The 21020-nt window shown below is 43.2% G+C and overlaps 1 protein-coding gene across 19 annotated transcripts in view; it reads right to left on the bottom strand.

Moving 5' to 3' along the window:
* The window catches only part of LOC310705751 (cystathionine beta-synthase-like), a 38131-nt gene extending 19692 nt beyond the window's left edge, over positions 1-18439 (bottom strand). For 4 of the 19 annotated variants that reach the window (XM_083500544.1, XM_083500557.1, XM_083500556.1 and 1 more), the window contains exons 1-6: positions 18160-18290; positions 4537-4750; positions 4252-4358; positions 3588-3722; positions 1416-1495; positions 927-1061 (exon numbers count right to left, since the gene is read on the bottom strand). In XM_083500544.1, coding sequence (XP_083356670.1) covers positions 927-1061; positions 1416-1495; positions 3588-3722; positions 4252-4358; positions 4537-4742 — 663 coding nt within the window. In that variant the 5' untranslated portion in view covers positions 4743-4750; positions 18160-18290. Of the gene's footprint in view, positions 1-926; positions 1062-1415; positions 1496-3587; positions 3723-4251; positions 4359-4536; positions 4751-7677; positions 7705-15525; positions 15851-16162; positions 16391-18156 lie in introns of those variants that run through there. The other 15 variants (XM_083500555.1, XM_083500558.1, XM_083500560.1 and 12 more) reach the window with 9 other exon arrangements.
* Positions 18440-21020: the final 2581 nt, after the last annotated feature.

Here is a 21020-nt window from a genome sequence, read left to right as displayed (position 1 = left end):
GAATTTTGGGCCACTGCTGAGAAGGCCCTGGTCCCTGATATACCCCCAGAGTAGAACATGGGGTATTTCTTTGCCAAAGTACTATTATTTTATTTCATAAAATTTACATACCGCTTGATTTTGTAAAGTGGTTTACAAAAAAGATAAAACAATAAAATGCTCACTAAAATGCACACAACCATAATTTAAAACATACCAAAAGTTTAATCCACAACAGAATAGGCTAAAACAAAGTAGAACTCATACACACTTTCTAAACGCCTGGGAAGACTTGTGTAAATAAAAATGTCTTCAGCAGGCAACAAAAAGAATACAGTGAAGGCACTTATCAGATAGCAATAGGAAGGGAGTTCCAATTATAGTCTCAGCACCACTTAACTTAATTTTTTTTTTTAGAGGTGTTCAAGCTCCTTACGTACCACCAATGCTTGCTCCTCTTCAGTGGCTAACTAGCCCACAAGAGAGCCCCACCCACAGGATGACAATTGTGTATGAGTTGGAGGACAAGTTAAGTGCAATTAACTTTAGTCCAATTGACTTAAGATTATATAGGAAGCTGACTTATAATGAAACAAGCCATTGGTTCTATTAGCTCAGTATTGTCTACATCAGCCTTTCCCAACCTGTACCACTCCAAATGTTTTAGACTACAGTTCCAATCATAACTGACCATTAGTCATGCCGACTGATGTTGATGGGATGAGTAGTCCAAAATACTTGGAAGGCACCAAGTCAGGGAAGACTGGTCTATATTGACCTGTGAAGGCTGTCCCGGGTTTCAGGCAAGGACTTTTCCATCCCTTTGCCTGAGAATTGGGAATTATAACTTATCAGCTTCAGTGAGAAATTAGAACGATGAATGAAAAGGACTGTATTCCACTTAGGACCTAGCTATCTGAAGTACTTCTCTCCTTCTGCCTCTTTACCTGATCCAATATGTGGGAATTAGGGATTTCATTTTTCAGTCTCCACGCCACGCCAACATGAGATTCTGGAGAGTCAAATCTAGCAGTAGTTGGAGTCCTCACAATTTCTGCCCCAAGAGCACGCAAAACATCCACCTGATTTCAAAAAAACAAATTTGTGAAATGAACCACACAACACCCGAGCAATGGGGAAATTAAACTTTAAGCTATAAGACTTTGAGTGGCTTTCACTATGTATTAATTCAGATGTTAGCTATTTTACTCCCAGCGTAATGCCAGTCTAAACTTAAAATACTGAATGTCAGTCCAAATTCTGAACCTCTTTAAACATTTTGCTACCTCACTGAAACAGCAAGTCTGAGAACTACCATATTAAACAGCATCTACCCCATATGCAGCTATCTGCGTTGCTGGCTAACGATGTCCCAGTTAACCAATTACACAACAAGTGACGATTTGTAAGCATCTGAAATGATAAGCAGCTCTGACCTTCTCCATACTCATTTTCTCTGGCATGACGATGATACAGCGGTAGCCTTTCACTGCAGCTGCCAAAGCCAGTCCGATCCCTGGAACCAAGGAAATGCATCACTAAAGGAAGCCACACATTTATATTTTAAAACTCTTTACTTGCAGGAGCAGAGGAACCAGCCTTATACAGTGTCCAACTAGTTGCCTATGTCGTATAGTACTGTCTATATCAGTCTTCCCCAAGCTAGTGCGCTGCAGATGTTTTTGACTAGCGTTACTAACAGTCCCAGCCACCATGGTCAATGGTCAAAGATATTGGGAGATGTGGTTCAAAACATCTGAGAGGGTACCAGTTTGGGGAAGGCAGGTCTACACCAACTGATGTGTCTCTCCAGGTACTCAGAAAGGAACCTTTTCCAGTCTTTTCTAGAGATGCCAGGGATTTGAGCCTGAGACCTTCTGTAGGCAGAGCATATGTTCTACCACTGAGTTGTGACATCCCTGAAATGTATGCCCTGCCATTCTGGACCAACTGGGTACTCATACTGATAGAACAAGCCATTTTTATATTAACAAGCAGACTGCCTGTTTAGCCAAGTTTCTGGCTGTAGTTAAAAAAGCTTTCAAGACACTTCTAGTTGTGTGGATGCTTCTCTCCCAACACACATGGCAGTTTAGGATTACATCCTGCTTCAACTTTCCCCCAGACATCAGGGGGCAATATCGCTAACCACTGGAAGGTACCATTTCAGAGACTGACGAGAAAGCATTCAATACATTCACTGTAAAAACTAAGGCTGTTTCAACTACAAGGACAACTGCCTGCTGTGAAGTTTTATGTCCACTTGTATGTAACACAATCATAACACTCTAAACTCGGCCTGTGCAGAACAGAACCACAACAGAGCGGTCTGTGTTTTCTGAGAGTGTAGGAGAACAAGAGGTACAACCTTAGATCTTAAGAGATGCCAAAGATCACACTGTTCTTTTTAACAAAAGCAGTATTGATGTTCTAATATGTTTGCGGAATTATGCAGCACTGGAAGATTCCCAAGAGAAGAGTGAAAAGCTAATCCAATAAGACTGCTTACCATTTAGGTAGGAAACGCTATCTGTTCATATACATTGCTCAGTAATCCTTACAATGCCCCCATGTTACAGATTAGCTTAGGCCCTGTCATTACAACAGATCATGGTTCTGTTCCCCTTTAAAAGCTCCTCTGTGTTCACTGATTTCTTCAGCCTTTCAACTGCCCCCTCCATTTCTTCCTCTCTGCATGACCCTCATTTATTGATGCCAATCAGCTCTGATTTCACAATGTCTCTCTGCAGCCAGAGGTGTCATGGCAGCTCTGGTTACCATTGGTTTACCTTCTCTGACTTGACTGCTGAGTTTTAAGTGGAGCATCAAGGAACTGAAGAATTCAAAGGCCCCTGAACAACTTCTGATCAATTAAACCACAACATCAGTCCTTGGCTTTCAAGCAACACTTTGATGTAACCGTTTCCAAGGCTTTCAATGAAAAGGATCAGGCGACATTTGCTGTTTATATAACATCCTGATGATTTGGGGGGGGGGGGGGTCTGACAGAGAAGCAGTAAAAGCTATCAAGTGAATTCAAGGCTGAATTAATGTGATTCACACAAGGGACCTTCCAGCTCATAGTTCATGTCCTTAACCATTATACTGTACCAGCGTATAAGGACAACTAAAGCTTTCTCCATACTTGTTTTCGCCTCTGGATGTGATATCACATTGTGTCTATACGAATGAGTAACATTCCACAGCTCTGTTGAAAGCATAATCTAATAGAGGACTGGAAATGGTTAAAAGAAGGATGAGTTTCCTTTTTAAAAAAAATTGCAAGTGAACATAGATTCTAAAAGGTAAACTGTTGGGAAAACTAGCTCTGACAGTGTTTCTCATTCAGTTTGGTAAACACAAAGAGCTCCATGACTTTACACCAGAGATATTGCTTGATTATCTCACTGACTTCCATGGGAGAGCATTAAGTACATGCTTAATGTTCTCATATCCGTCATGATGTTTCCATTTTGGGGAGAAATAAAGCTCCCCAGATACCTGTTCAGCAATCCCTGTCCTATTATTCTCCTGTCTGCATTACTGCTATGCCCAACAACACAGCCCAGAGTCACACTACAATTGATCTCACTCCCAAGCAACCGTACCTGTGTTTCCTGACGTTGGTTCGATAATGGTATCTCCAGGTTTCAGAACCCCATCCCTTTCAGCATCTTCTACCATCCTTAGGCTGATCCGGTCTTTCACACTCCCTCCAGCATTGAAAAACTCACATTTTGCCACTGGAAAGCACAAAGACTATGTTTCAACTAGGTTTCATTTTTTCCCCTGTTTATCAAAAACAGGGGACACGTCAGCTTTTAATGTCTAGCTCTCTTTCAGGGGGAAAATGCACCTGGCCAATTTATAGCCTCGCTGGGTGCACAAACACACATGGTGCAGGAATAGCTCCCCACTTCCTTTGCACCTCGTTGCAGACAACACCCACTAACTATTCATTCGGTATCATTTTGGCACTACTAGTTTATTTATTTAGTTAGTTCTGTACTGTGATTAGTTATATTTTATTTTTCTGGGCTTCTTTTTATTGTTTCTGGTTTATGTCAGTCCAGAGGACATTGTCAATTGGGCAGTCTACAAATGACAGAAGTAAAATTAAAGAAATATAATTTAACACAGGTGACAAAACAAAAGGCTTTTGAAATATCAGCTCTGAATCAGCCCAGTGCTGTATTTGTCTTTAAAACTGGCCAGTGGGTTTTACAGTCAAATGTTTGCATTTACAACTCCAGCTAACCAGAAGATACTTACAAAGTTCACATTTAAGTCCAAAGAGCTTCCCAATTTTGTTGATTCGCACCAAGGGAGTATCGCCGATCTTCTTGAGGATATCTGGCATAATTTTTGGAGTCTCGGATCTAAACCAGAAAGACACAGGAACATAGAGCAGGGATGGGAAACAACTGTAAACCCCACAGCAATATCCACCAGCACCTGAACATGGCTTGCAAAGTATCAAACCAAACGAGCGCACTGGATTCTAACTACCAAAGCTAATCAGACTTCAGTTTGCGGTTCTATTGAATGGCAGCTTACCTTGCAACATGGCGATGGGGCGACTCAGAAGGAGATTTCCCAAGCTCCCAGGTACACTTGCTTGGAATGTCAGGCCTGATCCACTTCCTCTCCTTCTCTGGGGAGGTGCAAGGCTCCTTCTCCGGAATTCCATTGGGTGTGCAGCTGGCTGAGAAGTGAGAGCAAGCCAAGGTGTCCATCCCGGCTTCTGTGGGAAACGATGGCATTGTGACCTCAAGGGAAGAAAGGGACTAATGAAATTTTCACTCGCCATTAGGCAAAATACAGTAATTGTCAATAAATGCAAAAAAATAAGTTTTACCACCTAAAATGACATGCCCTTACTGTACGTGAGACAACTGATCCATCTAGCCCAGTACTAGTTACAGTCGTTTTGGAAGTCGAACGGAATCCATTCTGGAAGTCCGTTCGACTTCCAAAACATTTGGAAACCAAAGCACGGCTTCCGATTGGCTGCAGGAAGCTCCTGCAGCCAATCGGAAGCTGCACCGGACGTTCAGGTTCCAAAGAATGTTTGCAAACCGGAACACTCACTTCTGGGTTTGCGGCATTTAGGAGCCAAAACGTCCAAGTACCAAGGCATTTGGGATCCAAGGTACGACTGTACTCTCATAGGCAGTGGCTCTCAGACAAATGCCTTCCCATCACCATCGAGCTGGTACCCAGTCCTTTTTCCAGCTGGGGAATCCAAGGTTAAACTCTGGAACCTTCTGCATGAAAAGCATATGCTCTAACACAGAGCTGTACCCTCTCCAATCCTGATAACGATTCTCTCTCACACACCAGGAACATCTCAGTAAATTAAGGGGGCGGGGGGGGGGGACACCTTCCACGGTTTTTACAAATTCTAGACTAGTTCATCTGGAATTCATTTCCCTACCTTGGTTCTGATCGCACAATTCCCAATATTGAACAGAACAAAAGAAGACCCTTGCTGGGTCAGGCCAATGGCCCATGTAGTCTAGCATCTTGTTCTCACAGTGGTTAACTAGATGCCAAAACTAGAAGCTCCAAAGTAGAACCTGGGCGCAAACAGAACTCTCCCCAGAGCCCCAGCAGTGGAGGCAGTGCACAGCCATCAGGACAAGGATCCATTGATCACCTGAGGCCCCATGAATTTGTCTAAACCCCTTACTACATCTTGTGACAGTGAGTTACATAGATAACTTCAGACTGCATGAAAAAGTATTTCTTTTTGTCTGTCCCCAAACCTCTGGCCTTCAGCTTCACTGGATGATGCCAGGTCTAATAGTAAAGGTAAAGGTACCCCTGACCATTAGGTCCAGTCATGACCAACTCTGGGGTTGCGGCGTGCATGTCGCTTTATTGGCCAAGGGAGCCGCTGTACAGCTTCCGGGTCATGTGGCCAGCATACTAAGCCGCTTCTGGAGAACCAGAGCAGAGCACGGAAACGCCGTTTACCTTCCCGCCGGAGCGGTACCTATTTATCTACTCGCACTTTGACGTGCTTTCGAACTGCTAGGTTGGCAGGAGCTGGGACCGAGCAACGGGAGCTCACCCCGTTGCAGGGATTCGAACCGCCAACCTTCTGATCAGCAAGTCCTAGGCTCTGTGGTTTAACCCACAGCGCCACCCACGTCCCCTGGTCTAATAGTACAAGGGAGGAAAATGTCTCTCTGTTCACTTTCTCCACACCAGGTAGAGTTTTATGTATCTCTACCATGTCCCCCAGCCTCCTTTACTTGCCCTAAAAACGGCCAAATGTTGTAACCTTTCCTTTCAGCTCCCATGATCATCTTGCAAATTGTCCTATAATATGACTTATGTGACCTGAAAGAAAATGTTATTTCCCTTATTATACTACACGCAACAGGCAATGCTTTTCTCCAAGATCTCAGGAAACAAGAGGTTAAAAGGCCCAGTTATATCAATAAATAATCAACAGCAAAATTAAAGCCTGAAAGACTGGAAAATCTAGAACTAGAAACTTCAAGTGTACTAGGAAATGCTGCCCCTGGACAAATAATAAAGTGCACAAAATACTCCCAAGCAAGACACTACTTGGAATCTTCTAGAATTGGTGCATTTCTGGAGATTGACTCCATAATTGTCAGCAGACATGGATAATTTGGCAGCACCCTCTTCTCACTACCTCTCAACACCCATTTGCGCCGATTCAGAAGCAAGATCACAGAAGGCTATATCCTTCTGTCATAAAAGGGCCCCCTTCTGCCAAGGGGGAGAAGTTGCAACCTTAAGCGCAAATTTTACCTGAATAGATATTTGCAGAGCCAAGTCTTAGAGCGACAAGGAACAAGGTAGGTCAGCCTACAAATTCCTAAATTCCAGATCCACTAAAAAGCTTCTGCATTGCCCCACATAACGGTTTGCCAGACTAAACTGTGGGGTTGTGAAGTGAAATGCTTTTACAAAGCGGCATTTCACTTGAAGTTTGAGACTTCTCTACTGCATTCTGAAGAACCTTCATATTCTCCTTAGTAAGTGACCAATCATGTAGCAAGTAGAGCATTGGCCCGCTGGGAGCCATCTTGAATCCACTTCCTGCACTTGTCAGTCATTAATTATAACAATTATGCAAATGTAACCAGAAAAAAGGCTTTGCAAAGGAAGCAGGGGAAAGTTTATTTCTTATTTCCTTCTCATATAAAGCCACTAGCTCATCTCATAAGTGGCCTTCATGCTTTGCCCTATTTTCACTGGCCAAGTCTAAGAAGTGAGGGAGTAACTGGCCAATTTGAAGAAGCCTTACGTCAGGCATTTTCCCATGGCAACTCCCCTTCTTACCTTAAAATCCCCAGATGAACCTCAACATGAAACATCTTTTGGACAATAGATGGCAATAGATACTAGCAACATACAGTAAAGTAGTGCATAGGTGTATTGTACTTAGAATTAAGACAGCCTTTGATCATACACAGCACTGAGATCCTTGTGGAATTATCACGGGGGTGTTTCTAGATAAGAGAGTTGCCAATTCCAAAACCAGAGCTCTAGATTAAAGCTGTTGTGAAAGACCTTGAGCTTGCTTTGTAGCAGGGTGATTACTGAAAAAACAAACTTTCATTTGCTTTGCCTGGCATATTGTGTCGCAGCTTGCTCTTTTGGATAAGAATAAAAAGGTCCACAACTCTTATAGAGTAAGGAGGGGAGGGAGGAGACCTTTTCTGACATGATGGTCACATTTCCTTCTGGGCAAATATCTGCGGGCCAGATTCTAGTGGCAGGGCAGGGTCAGATGAAACCGTAGGTGGAACAACTGATATAAATTTATAAACTGATATAAATTTTCCCTCTGAACAACAGGCTAGTTTCTCTGTATCTTCCATCCAGAGAAGCACGAGACATCACCCAAGTTCAAGGCTACACTCTAGCCAAGCAAAAACACCAGGGTGCGAAAAGGATCCAGGGATGTGTGGTCTGAGGAGTCTTCAGAGGGCCAGAGAGAAAGAGAGGCACATTCAGGGCCCACACCTGATGCTCCACACCTTGGGTAACATTAACTTGCCAGTTGCCAAAAGAATACTGAGACAGTTTAAACTGGCACAAGACATTCTGTTGCCTGTGGCGAGACACACCTCACCCCATCATATTCTCTCTATGCAGAAGCCCACTGGACTGGCAGTTGAATTGTACTTCAACATTTGTGAAAAGTCTTATTTTGCAATCACTGGATGTGATTATCAGTTTAACCTCTGGCTAGTTCAGATGGCAGCCTAGGTTAAGAGCTCTGAGAACTTAAAGAAGCTAAGTCCCTTGACCCAGGGACCATCCGCATATATATTGGCCTATTCCTATCTCTTTTTCTTAATGGTGACACGGACTATTAATAAAGTAGGACTATTCTTCCAACTGTTGAGCAGGGCAGTGGGGTGGGGTAGGTGGAGACAAGCGACACCAATTAACTATCATGTTTTTCACTGTTCCTGCTGCACAGAAAAAGCATTTTGGTTCCTGAAATTCATTCCGATTATGCAGATAAAATGTAACTGATAGAATTATACAAGATGTCGTATGAGTGTGTGAAAACAGTCTAGATCCAAGGATCCCCAGGTATGCACCTCCAGATGATGGAGCTGTCAGACACCATCCTGGCACCCAGGTATCTTCACTATCAGCAAGTGGCTGATAGGTGCAAACTGTGCCTGGTGCCTGGCTCATTTTGAATACAGAGCATCAGCCAAGGGTTTTTAAGGAGGAACTGGGGGTAGATATATCCCATTGCTCCAAATGGGCGAAGACAGGCACAGGACACAAGTCGTAGTTAGTGGGAGTATTGCTGTATATCACTTGCACATTAGGAGCTGATATAACCGGGTTCACTAATAAATAATTAAAACCCAGTTGCTTGTCCTCATTGCTCCAGGTCAGGACAATGTGCTTCCATATATACCTGTAGCTCTCCAGATTTTGTTGGATTCCAGCTCCCATCATCCCCAACCACTGGCTATGCTGGCTGGAGGTAATGGCAACTGGACTCCAGCAATACCTGGAGGGCACCGGGTTCCCCGTCCCTGATATAGACCCTTCTATATCCATCTTCTGTTTATGCCCTACGACTTCCATGGCAGTTGCAAACGATACTAGGAGGATCTCAGTTACTTCATAGTAATGCCTTCTGCGTGCCAAGATTATGCAATACCCACTTGAGTGGCATTCAGTGTATCAGTGTACAGAAGCCGAAGTCATCACACTTTGCATGACATTTATGGCCTTAAGGGTGTGTAATCTCAGCTCCACTCATAGCATGGGTCTTGCCAAACAGATTTGGGATATCTCTTTCCTAAGGTTAATCAGTTATATTAAGGAGCCTGGGAGTCGTTCCAAAATCTTGTTGGTATTTACGATATTATCCTGGCACTGCATGCAACGCTCTGTGGCAAGAAGTAGCAATGTGGAAGCAGGGGAGAGCAACAAACTGGGCTGGCGGGGAAGAAGAGAAATGAGAAATTAAAGCATTTCCCTTCCCTCCACTGTCCTGGGGTCCGATATATAGAAAAGCGTGAAACTGTATAGGAAAAAGGAAAAAAAACAGCCTGCAAAACTGTCACCTGACTGCTGGGCTCCCAGGACAGCTCACTCAGCATGAGACTCCTAATCTCAGGGTTGTGGATTTGAGCCCCACATTGGGCAAAATATTCCTGCATTGCAGGGGGTTGGACTAGATGACCCTGGTGGTCCCTACCAGCTCTATGATTAACATCAGATTGGAGGAGGAGGAGGAGGAGGAGGCGGGAGAAGTGTTGCAGAATCTACCTATTGCTGCAGCTAAGACTGCAGCAACTTTTAGTGCCTCCACTCTTTGAACTGTTGCATCTCACATCTTAGGTACATGCTCTGTTAGAACAAACTGTAACTAAGAACTTGAAATTATTTCCTCCTGCCTCCCAATCCATGCTCACTTTGTTCTGTGTCTTTTAAGATTGTAATCTGAGGGCAACATCTATCTCTGTCTTTCTGTGTGAGAATCCTTAGCTTGCTTTGGGAGTCTTTCTTGGCTAAAAGAGTGGGATTTTAAATACATGTAACTGAACTCCTTTAAAAATATGAGTCCGATGCAAAGGTCTGCACTGAGGTAATTAAATGATTTAGAAATAAGATACATAGGTATAGGATTGGGTAAAGCGTCTTGACAGTCAGACATGTGAAAATGACCTCAGGATTGCAGCTGGTCAGTGCTGAACATGAGTCAGCAGCGTGACACAGCTGCAAAGCGCTAATGCGACAGCAGGCTGGGTTAACAGATTGTTTCCAGGACACACAAAGTAATAGCTGCACTTTATTCTGCTCTAGTCAGCCTGGAGAACTGTCTAGTTCTGAGTGATGCATTTTTAAAATGATGGGATGGGTTCAGACAAAGAGAACAAAGATGGTCAGGAGTACAGAAAACAAGTCTCTATCAGAAAGGAACTGTGTGTGTCTAGCACAGAGAGGAGAATCATAGAAAGACAAGCAAATCGTAACAAGTAGCTGAGGGGCTTTATTAGGGAAGGGCAGAACAAAAGCCTCTATTGGTGATCACACTAGGGATCAGCCTTTGCTTTAGGTTTGTGTGGCAGCAAGTCAGCAAGATGGCCCAATTTTACTGGACCTTCAGTCTCTGCTAAATTCAGCACAAGGCCCATGTCAAACATTAGTTGGTGGGTAGTTTAACAGGCCTGTCCCTGCTTGTAGGAAAGCATTGCATCTGAGAAAAAAGTGATAGGTAGGACTTGCTCTGATGTGCTAGTTTTATGTACTGGGATTTTCAAAACTTCATTGTTGGGGACCGTCCCAAGATGTGATTTCCCATTCTGCATCTTAGAACGGTACAGCTTGAATTGAATTGTGAACAGCTTTCTGAACTGTGTGTTGCAAGACGTTAGTGTGTCGGCTGCAGTGTGTAGGTGTGTCACGCGAACACACCCCACGCTCCTCCAGGGGCTGGAAAGGGAATAGTTCAACCTCCGGTTTCCTAGTAAAACTGAACTACTGTGTCGCGAAATGACGCAAAACTGAATCACTGCATCGTGAAATGATGCATGTCTAAAAAGTGTGTCACCAACATGAGAAGATTGGAAAGCTCTGCTTTAAACCTTGGGGTGGAGCATGCTTTAGCAGAAATGCTTATGTACCAACCACTCCACCTCGGAAATGGAATTCACCTTGTGTGGCTGTATTTATTTAAGTGGAGCGCCACAAATTCAGTTCATTGTGGAAGAAAATCACCTGCTTTCCATTTCTAGAGAAAGTCTCAAGTCAAAGCTAGCCCACAGTTGACTCACAGATGTAACTCTGGTAGTTTGATAAGAGGACTTCTCAGACCTTGAAAACAATATTGGGCTCTGTTATGACTGGAGAGGGTGTGCCCAGAAGAAAAGCTTTACACACAAATCTCCTAAAGATAATAACACAAGATAGAACACTGCATTCTGGAATCATTTGCAGGTTGTTTACCTTAAATCTTCCTTGTTTTCACATGTTAAATACTTTTTATGCACAACTGCTCTCAATAATTATGTGTTCTTCATCTCCTAAAGCAGGGGCTGGCCAGATTGCTATCTCCCTGACCCTTTATGGGCCAACTTTGGCAGGTGGGTGAGGAACATTGGCAAGGGGGCTGCTTATGGTGGGTATCAGTATGCGGTGAGTTACGGCACCAGTTCCATCAACCAGAGTGGGGGGATCGTTGAAAAACAGCTTAACCAACTTACAAAAGAAGCTCAACAACTGTTCTTGCAACTCCCCCCCCCCCCAAGAAAAACCCTCAATAACTTTCTTAATTGTTAAATTTCTTAATTTTGGGCTCCCAAAAATAAGGGTTGTCTTATACATTGGATTGTGTTATACACGGAAAAATACAGTAGATCTGATACAAGCCTGAACTTTGCCCAGCCTTGGCCTATCTTTGTAAAATATTTTAGTTGGGGTTTTTTAATTCTTGTTACCCCTACAGGTTCACTTCCCTAATATAAGTAAAATGAGAAGAAAAGATTTTAAGATAATTTTGTGGGGGGAAACCCCAGATCACACATCATGTAGCAGAGATGCCAATTGGGTGGGAAGCTGGGCTTCATTTATCTAGAGGCAGGGCAAGGCAAGTTAGCACTAGTGGGCCATGGAGGCGTGAAGAGAACCACAAGCCTGCTGCCAGGAACATTTCAGGGTGGAGGATTCAATTATATGGTGCCAGAAGGATGGCATTTCATCACTCTTCCATGCAGAGGGTTGGGGGCAGCCTGTTTGAGTTCATAACTTTATTCTAACAAGACTCCTGCCCCAGGCTTCAAGCAAGCTCTGCATGGGCCTGCTCCCATGTTGCCTTTCCGTGTTCCTGGCCTACCCATTATGAGAGTTGTCGGGAAAGGTGGGCAATTTGATGACAAAAATCTAATGGCCCCTTAGCAACTTCAGATATTTCACATTAATAAGGCCCTCAGATTAAGCCACACATTTCAAAACGGACTCCAAAATCCAGCAAATCCTTAATTTTTTAAATTAAAAATCTCAATAGTACTTTAACTTTCCTCAGATTCGAATGAGGTCAGTGATATGGACTCCATCACTGTTACTTTCCAGTTTAATTGGATGTTCCTTCCCTCCTAGGTGGTGAACAGAACTAGAAACCTGCTCTTAGCAAAGTTGTGTTTATCAACATTTTGGATAGAGGTTTCTCCATTGCAGTGCCAAAAACTACAATAATGTCTTTAGGTAGGCCACCAAACCCTCAGTGTCTGAAACCCCAATTCCTAGATTTGACTTCATCGGGTTTTTAAAAATTTGTATCATTCGGGCTTTTTCTGGCAGAGACACTGAAAGGGTGATATTTTAACAGGTGCTTTAATTGTGTTTGTTTGTATGCATTTGCATAAATATTGATTTTCCCATTGCTACATGCCACCTTGTGCATGACTCGTGTGCTCCAAGTAACTGTCAATAAATCTCCAGGATAGCAGAAGTGCTGCAAAGCACCTGATGTCAATATTTTTAAAATACAGAGCCAGGGTATGGTATATTGACATAACTGGAATTTGCAGAATCAATATATTAAGCAACATCCTGGCATTCTCAAACATCACAAGGCAATCCCTATCTTGATTACTTGTTTACTGGTTGGCTAAGCTATCAGGGAATTGAGAGGGAAACAGGATTTCGACAGATAGTAATCAGATGGTTTATATTTACACTTTGAACAACATTATTATTATTATTTGCACTTTGTAGTCATTTCTTTTTACAAAATGGAACTCAAAAGTGACATACAAAAGAAAAGTAGCATGTAAATTAAAACCAACAGAAAACTAAAACATGCTTAATAATAATTAGTTTAATAATGATGATAATTTTATTTATACCCCCTCCATCTGACTGGATTGCACCAGCCACTCTCTCACCATCTTTTCAAATATGAACCAGCAATTTCAAGTGCAAAAAGCCTGTGTGCGTACTCTCACACTTTCACGCAGGTACACCACCTACAAAGCTTACCTCATTTTATGGAAGGATCAACTCTGGGTGAGAAAAGGGACAATAGACATGCTCTGATAGGTATTCAAAAAAAGCTTACCTCCCTACTATACTGAACTGAATGAGGAAGCCCACCCACCTAAGGACTTTGATATATGTATGGATAGAGAGAAAAGTCAGAAGTTCAGTACAGCCCACTTTGGAACAGTTATTGAAAAGACAGGGCCAGAAGTGACTTTTACAGTGTAATGCTGCAACAGTAGAAAGAACTCTGATCTTTTGGCACACAATAAACTACTACCAAAATAAATAAATAAAAACAGTTCAATCAATTTGTAGTGAAATCTTGAACTGACAAACTAGTGACTATCTTGAAAGCCAAAGTTTGACTTTACTCAACCATGAGATTTCATAAAAAGGGCCTCACCAGATGTTGAGGATTCCCCATGATGGGTTTTTCATGATGTTATCAGGACTGTTATACCCAAGCTTAACCTGAGTCAACAGTGTGATATCACAGCAAAACAAGCTAATGCTATTCAGCTGCATCAAGAGAAGTATAGTGTCCAGATCAAGGGAAATAATAGTACCACTCTATTCTACCTTGGACAGACCACACCTGGAATACTGTGTCCAGTTCTGGGCACCACAATTTAAAGCCATGGTTCTATGAATACCATTTGTGCCTGCAAAGCTCTAAAGTGACCACACTGCTGCATTTGTAATAGATGCATGCCCTTATTACATTTTCTGCTAAAATCTTGTGACTTTTCATAGCACACATGTTCTGGGGGCTTTGTTGTTGTTATAGCCCAAGACTGCTCCTCCAGGAGGCAAGAATGCAGTAACATTGGGGAAGAACTGCAGAACAACTAATGAAGCAGAATGATGGCCCAGGATAAATCCACTATTAATGTACTACTGTGTTGATGTCACATTGCAGAAAACACCCGCAAAAATAAACAAACAGCAGTCTGGAGGGGCCCAAACAAAAGCCAAACACACTCTAAAGCATCTCACCAGCAAGCCATATTACTTATCAAAGGATTTAAATTATTAAAAAAAAACACCTTGTTTTTCAGCCTCATCTTCAAACCTTGTGTATACCTATATCTATGTCTGTTATCTTTACAACGTTGAAGATGGCAGTTATATTACCTTTCACATATGAATGCTTGTTGGCATAAAGACAGCAATTACACGCTCTTGCCAGAAAGTGAGTTACCACAGAACAAAACCACAACACAAAACTCTTTGGACATGCACAACCTATTAATAAAGTATTTGAGCTAAGGTGTCTTGTCTATCGCTGCATCTACTGGTATAGGCAATGAAACCCACATCCAAGTATTTGGAAAGTTATGCCCAAGATAGAATTCCCTTAAACAGCTACAATAATCATACAAACATGTTCCATCAACTCATGAAACGATTTCACAGAATACTTATCATCCCTTCCACTCAGACTGGGATTTTCATTTTGTTTGAGAGGAATCAAAAGATAGGTACAGTGGTGCCTCGCAAGACGAAAATGATTCGTTCCGCGAGTCTTTTCGTCTTGCGATGTTTTTCGTCTTGCGAAGCACGGTCCGTCGCAACTGCGCCTCTTCAAGCGGCTTTAAGAAAAAAGCGCAAGACGTTTTCGTCTTGCGAAGCAAGCCCATAGGGAAATTCGTCTAGCGAAGCAACGCAAAAACCGAGAAACCCTTTCGTCTAGCGAGTTTTTCGTCTTGCGAGGCATTCGTCTTGCGGGGCACCACTGTATCTATCATTACCACACAAACACACACATCTGGGCTCTCTTTCATCCCCACAAATACAGAAGAAATGTTAAAAGTGTGGAAAATTCTGACATACATGGGTCCTGTGCTATTTGAAAATTGAGAATTCACAAGCATGTTCAAACTAATATTCCATTTTTATCCCATCTGTATTCATAATATTTTATTATATTCTGCACCTATTTTGTCAGTTGACTATCCCCAAAGTGCACGAGCCCTGTCCTCATTTTATATTTACACATTCACTGAATGCACAAGAGGGACCAGGATTGTTTCTGCTTACCTTATCCCCAGCCTTGATACATTTACCCACAGGTGAGAACAAGCTCTGTGTGAATGTAGGATCTGAATTGAAGATCAGGAGTTGCAACTAAGAATGAAGACCCTCCAGTTGCATGCACTCAGAGCACATTCTTACATTCAGCACAGCCAGTGGCAAAGCTAGCAAGCATGATGATCCCACCTCCCCTCCACATCTTCAATGAATGTGTGATTATGAAAGTGTGAACAAAGCTTCAGTTTCAGTCTTTAGGACATTTCCAATGCTGCAGTTGAGGAGGGTGTGTCAAGAACGCTCATTTTGTCATTCCCTGAGGCACATGCTCACCAAACTGCATCTTCAAAGATCCATGTGAGAGTTATATACAATCTACCTATATTACGTCAACAACTTAATAATTAGCAAGAGTAAACACTATCTCAGATAGTGCATCTTTTTAACCAAATAAGACTTCAGAAGAATAAACCAGGTATAGGAAAAGCACTGTTTACTGTTTTACTTCTAAAGCAGTGTGGAACTTTAAAAATGTTTTCCCTTCCACATAACTATTTGCTTACCCACACTTACAGTAGCTGCATACAAATGATTTTTAAGGCACACTTATATGGGTACAACCCCTATAGAACATAGTGGGACTTACTGCCAAGTACAAATGCTCTGTAAATCAGTCACAGAATTTCAAGCCTCAGGGACATTTGTTGTTTTATCTTCATAGAATCATAGAATTGTATAGTTGGAAAGGACCCTGAGGAACAACTTGTACCTTTTCTTGTAAATTGCTTCTAAATATGACTGCCCCTTTTCAACAAAAAGTTCCTGGGAAGCACGTGCAGTATCTAAGATCACTGCTTCACCAGGGCAAAAAGGGTATACCTGCAACAAAAGGTAAAGCATTCAGTCTCATACCATGAATTTGCAGGCATAATGGAAAAAAACACTGTAGGAACGGATCCCTTTAAGAAAAAGGAAACCACAGAAATTTCTGGAATTTTGCCAGACTGGAACCATATCCAGTATCTTTTGACCTCTGAACTCTTTCAGAAAAGCTCTCCAACCATCGTATCTGCAAAAGGCATTTGTAACTTGAGTTTGCCCAAGATGCCCAACCAAGGCAGATCCTGTTTCTAATGTCCATGCATTTCGGCAAGATGTAGGCTCAAATGAGTCACACACTTTTGAGTTAAGTTCAGCTTTTCATTTCCTACATAGTGGCCAGAATGTAGAACTGAATTGAGAACTACACTCATTCTCTATCCAGCGTTAATGTTCTTCATCTAAGTTATGCATTTCAGATTAATCACATTTTCACTTATAAGGCTGGAATTGGGTTTTGCTTAAGGAGGCCTGCAATATGAATGCTGCAACTGCATTTTAAAACTCATAACATCTGCACCTGGTAGGGAGTGCAAACGGCTCTAGCAACATTTTATGTTCACCTACCTGGGAGTAAGCCCAACAGAATTCAGTGCAGCTCATTTCAGAGCAAAATTACTTAGGGTGGTACTGACAGTGTGACCCTAAGAAATCTATTTCTAGAATACATAAAAAGAGGCCCATCCCACACCATGATCAATCAAGCCCAGAAACTATGCCCAATTTTTTGTGGTTTGTTTTTGCTTTAATAACAAACAGACTGATTTTGGTTTAATAACTGAAACAGGTTGTGTACACATGGGCTTAGCCAAAAGGAGGCAGGGAGGGGCAACTCCCCCACTAACTAAATCAATAAAAATCAATAAAAATACATAGCTAACTGAGATTCTGCCTCCCCTAACAAAATGCCTGCCCCTCCCCCAACAAAAATCATTGCTATGCCCATGTGTGTACACACTATACATTACCGTAAATCACCCCCCCCAAAAAAAAGGATATTGGAAACTGTAGCTCTTTGAAGGGTAAACTACAGTTCCCATGACTGTGCATGTATGCTTTAAATGTATGGTTATGTACACAGCCTAGGTAAAGGATTTCATGAGAAGTATATGTTGGGAAAGATTGAGGGCACAAGGAGAAGGGGACAACAGAGGAGAGATGGTTGGACAGTGTTCTGGAAGCTACCAGCATGAGTTTGACCAAACTGCGGGAGGCAGTGGAAGACAGAAGTGCCTGGCCTGCTCTGGTCCATGGGGTCACGAAGAGTCGGACACGACTAAACGACTAAACAACAACAACAACAAAGATTATTGCCTCTGTCCTAGTAAGCATTTTCCCTCCATTGCCTAATGGGGTTTTGCTGTTTTCTGGAGAGATAGCAAGGTAAGGCTGGCCCCCAACGAAGAAAAATTAAAGAAATAAAGTTCGTTGAGAAGTAACCTTCACTAAAGCAAGCAAGAATAAATTAAAACCCATCATCTGCCGTTTGGCGCTGCTTCCAGCTCACCTGTTGAGAACTAGATGATGCAACCGGAAGGTGAATGAGAAGAAACAGGCGCTGCCCCAAGGCTCCGGGACGGGGCGGGGGGAGTAAATGTGCCCAGCGCAAACACACCCTTAACAAAGAAGTCCTCTAGCGATTGGGGCGGTCAGAATTGGCGCTGCCTGCACCTCGTCCTTACCTCGCCCACTTATTGCCCTAGATCAGATGCGCATCCCACTCCTTACTAATCGCGGGGAGAGGATAAAACCAAGACTCACCTGGGTGCCTGAAAGGAAGGAAAGGGCAGCGGGCTAGCTGCGTGGATGGGAAACGCTCCCCGCAAGCAGAGCAGAGAAGCAGCGCCCGATCCAGCCGCGCAGAGGGTTGCTCGGCGTGTGCAAGCAGCCTTTCCCAGCCCACATTCTCTTTTGGAAAGAGCGCGGGCGGTGATTGGCTAGGACGGGGGCGTAGGGGGGACACACCCCGCCAATGAGAAGGCGGCGTGTCAGTCCTGCAGCCTGCGCCGATGGTTTCTCCGAGCTGCATGGCAAAGGGAAATATTACGACACAGGGAACTCAGCTAGGTTGTAGGGCCGCAGTTCTTTTGCTTGAAGACTCGCTTTCCGGGTTAATTTTGATGACTTGACACACACTCTCTCTCGACTTAGACACAGCTGCTCATAATAAGATGCTGCTAATGTGAACCTACCCTTTATCTGTTTAGGTGTTTTGTTTTTTAAAATTAGCTCTGAATCTTATTTGTCATTGATTTTAGATATGTGCCTCTGGCATCGTCAACTGACAAAAGAGCTGCCTTAAGGAGCTAATTCTGGGTATCATGGACAATCACCAACTTATTTAATTTATTGTATTTTTACTGACAGGGAGAGGCACTTGTGAGATTTTTTGCCTCAGCTACTGAAATAACCTGCCCAGCCTTGAGTACTAAGCACCTTGACCTGGACAGTGCACATATATTCACTGTTCCTCCTCAGGGACCGTACAGGTCATTGGTCCAACCCCCTGCTATAGGAATCTCAACACGTGCCCCCCATCCAGTTTAATACCATACCGAACCCTGCTTAGCTTTGCAAATGTGCTGCCAGTTTTATTACTGCACCGCCACACTGCTAACATTCAGCAGAGATGCTAACATGTGGCAGGATGATATGGTTTAAAAATTGATATCTCCAATACACTAAGAGCAGCTATTACTTATTGCTGTTTATTTAGAGCATTTGTACCCCACTCTCCAGTCAAAAAAACTCTCAGGTGGCTTATACACAATCAAATTAGTACCAGCCTGCAGGCCTATATAACCTGAAAGACGCGACACAAAAGCAAAATGTGATGGTGAGGAAAGAGTGGGAAGCAAACTCAGACATTTGCTCTTAACGTTAAATGCTGTAGTATTTTTTTATGATAACCAACTGGCATGAAAAGAGTTCGTAGACAGGAAGAGCTTTGGCAGAGCTGCTCCTTTAGCAGGGATGCAAAGGGCCCTGCTTCTCATCTCCCCTACTGCTCCAGCCTGCTCTCTCACACTTTTGCACACACTAAAAGCAGCAGCAAAAAACGATCGCCTTGCCCTTGCCCTGCCCACCTCTCCTGTAAACAGTCTCAACTCTTGCTGGCGGCTGGCCTTCCCTTTCAAGCAATAGGCATATTGCGCAGCCGCCACTCGAAGCTGTCGAATCACACCGGAAGTCTCGGGGCGCGTTCTAGTCCGCGCTTCCTCCCTTTATCTCGAGCTCAAGCCGGCGGCGCGGAGCGCAAGATGCGTGGCTGCCGGGCTGCGTGGCTGCAATCAGCGCCTGCTTTGGACTACGCTGCCGGGCGATGCGCTTTGTCTCCCGCGGGGAGGAGGATACGGAGCCCCTGCGCCGCAGCTAAAAGCAAGCCTGAGTCAGCGCGCCCGATCCTCGGCTTGCGTTGCCGAGGGAGCCACCAGCGCCACTGCTGACTCATCATCGTAGGCTCGTTTCTTGCTGCGAGCCCCGTCCGTTGGCGTCACCTCTTCCCATGAAACGTGCCCTTGTAGGATCGAGGGACATTTCACACGTTGTGAAGATTTTCATCTGCACCCAGCATGAAGATGCATTTTCTTATTGAGTTGCAATAGTAATGCACTCAGTCAATGGACAAACCGCATTGAGCACCATGATTTGCTTTAAAGAAGTGTTTAAAAAGCAAGACAAAGTTTCAAGAGTACAGCATTCAAGCAATTGACCTGTTTATGTTGTGGGGTGTTAAGTCTGGATAGCATCTGAGGGCCATTTTGTTTTTTTTACCTGCAATCCAGGCACTCCCCCTTATATTTGTGCCCCACCCCTATCTTATATTTCTTCCTAAGTGTAGAACTTTACATTTTTTCCCTATTGAAATTCAATGTTAAGGCCATCTTGAATCAGATTCTGTCTTCTGTAGCATTAGTTACCCCTCCCGCTTTGGTGTTATCTGCAAATTTTCTGAGCATCCCCTCAAGATGTTGAGCAACAACAGACCCAGAACAGAACCCTATGGGCACTCCGCATGTCATTTTTCCAGGCTGATGAGGAACCATTAGTGACCCTCTGGTTTGGCCAGCCAGCCAGCTACAAATCCACCTAACAGTTACCTCATCCAGCCCACATCGACTTTGTCAGAAGACTTATTGAAATCAAGATACACTACATCCACAGCATTCCCCTGATCCACCAAGCTTGTAACTCTATCAGAAGAAAGGAGATTGGTCTGGCATGACTTGTTTTTCAGACATCTATGCTGGGTCCTGGAACCATCGTATTATTGTCCATGATCTTAGGAAGCAATTGACTGAGGGGAAGCATACAAATTGATTTAAGGTTGGTATGCAATTTCATAAAATAAATATGACTAAAGGTGGCATTTGTTTTAGGTGAACTGGCAACTCTCACTGACTTCTTCCTGAGGCTGGACAAAAAGCCTGTTTTGCAAGTCACATTTGCCTCAGCACTTTTACAACCAAGCTGCAGATTAAAACTCATTGTGAGCTTGTTATAATAAAGAACCCCCAAGTTCAGCTTTCATATGGCACTTTAACTAAAATAGGCTTCCATGTGGAAATAAACTCTGAATTTTGGCACAACCTGGAGTTGCAACTACTCAGGAGTGCTTAGACAAT

Source organism: Podarcis liolepis (assembly GCF_965112155.1).
Source record: "Podarcis liolepis genome assembly, chromosome: 4".
NCBI lineage: Eukaryota > Metazoa > Chordata > Lepidosauria > Squamata > Lacertidae > Podarcis > Podarcis liolepis.
Note: the sequence above shows the minus strand (reverse complement) of the source record. Positions and strands in the feature narration are given on the sequence as shown.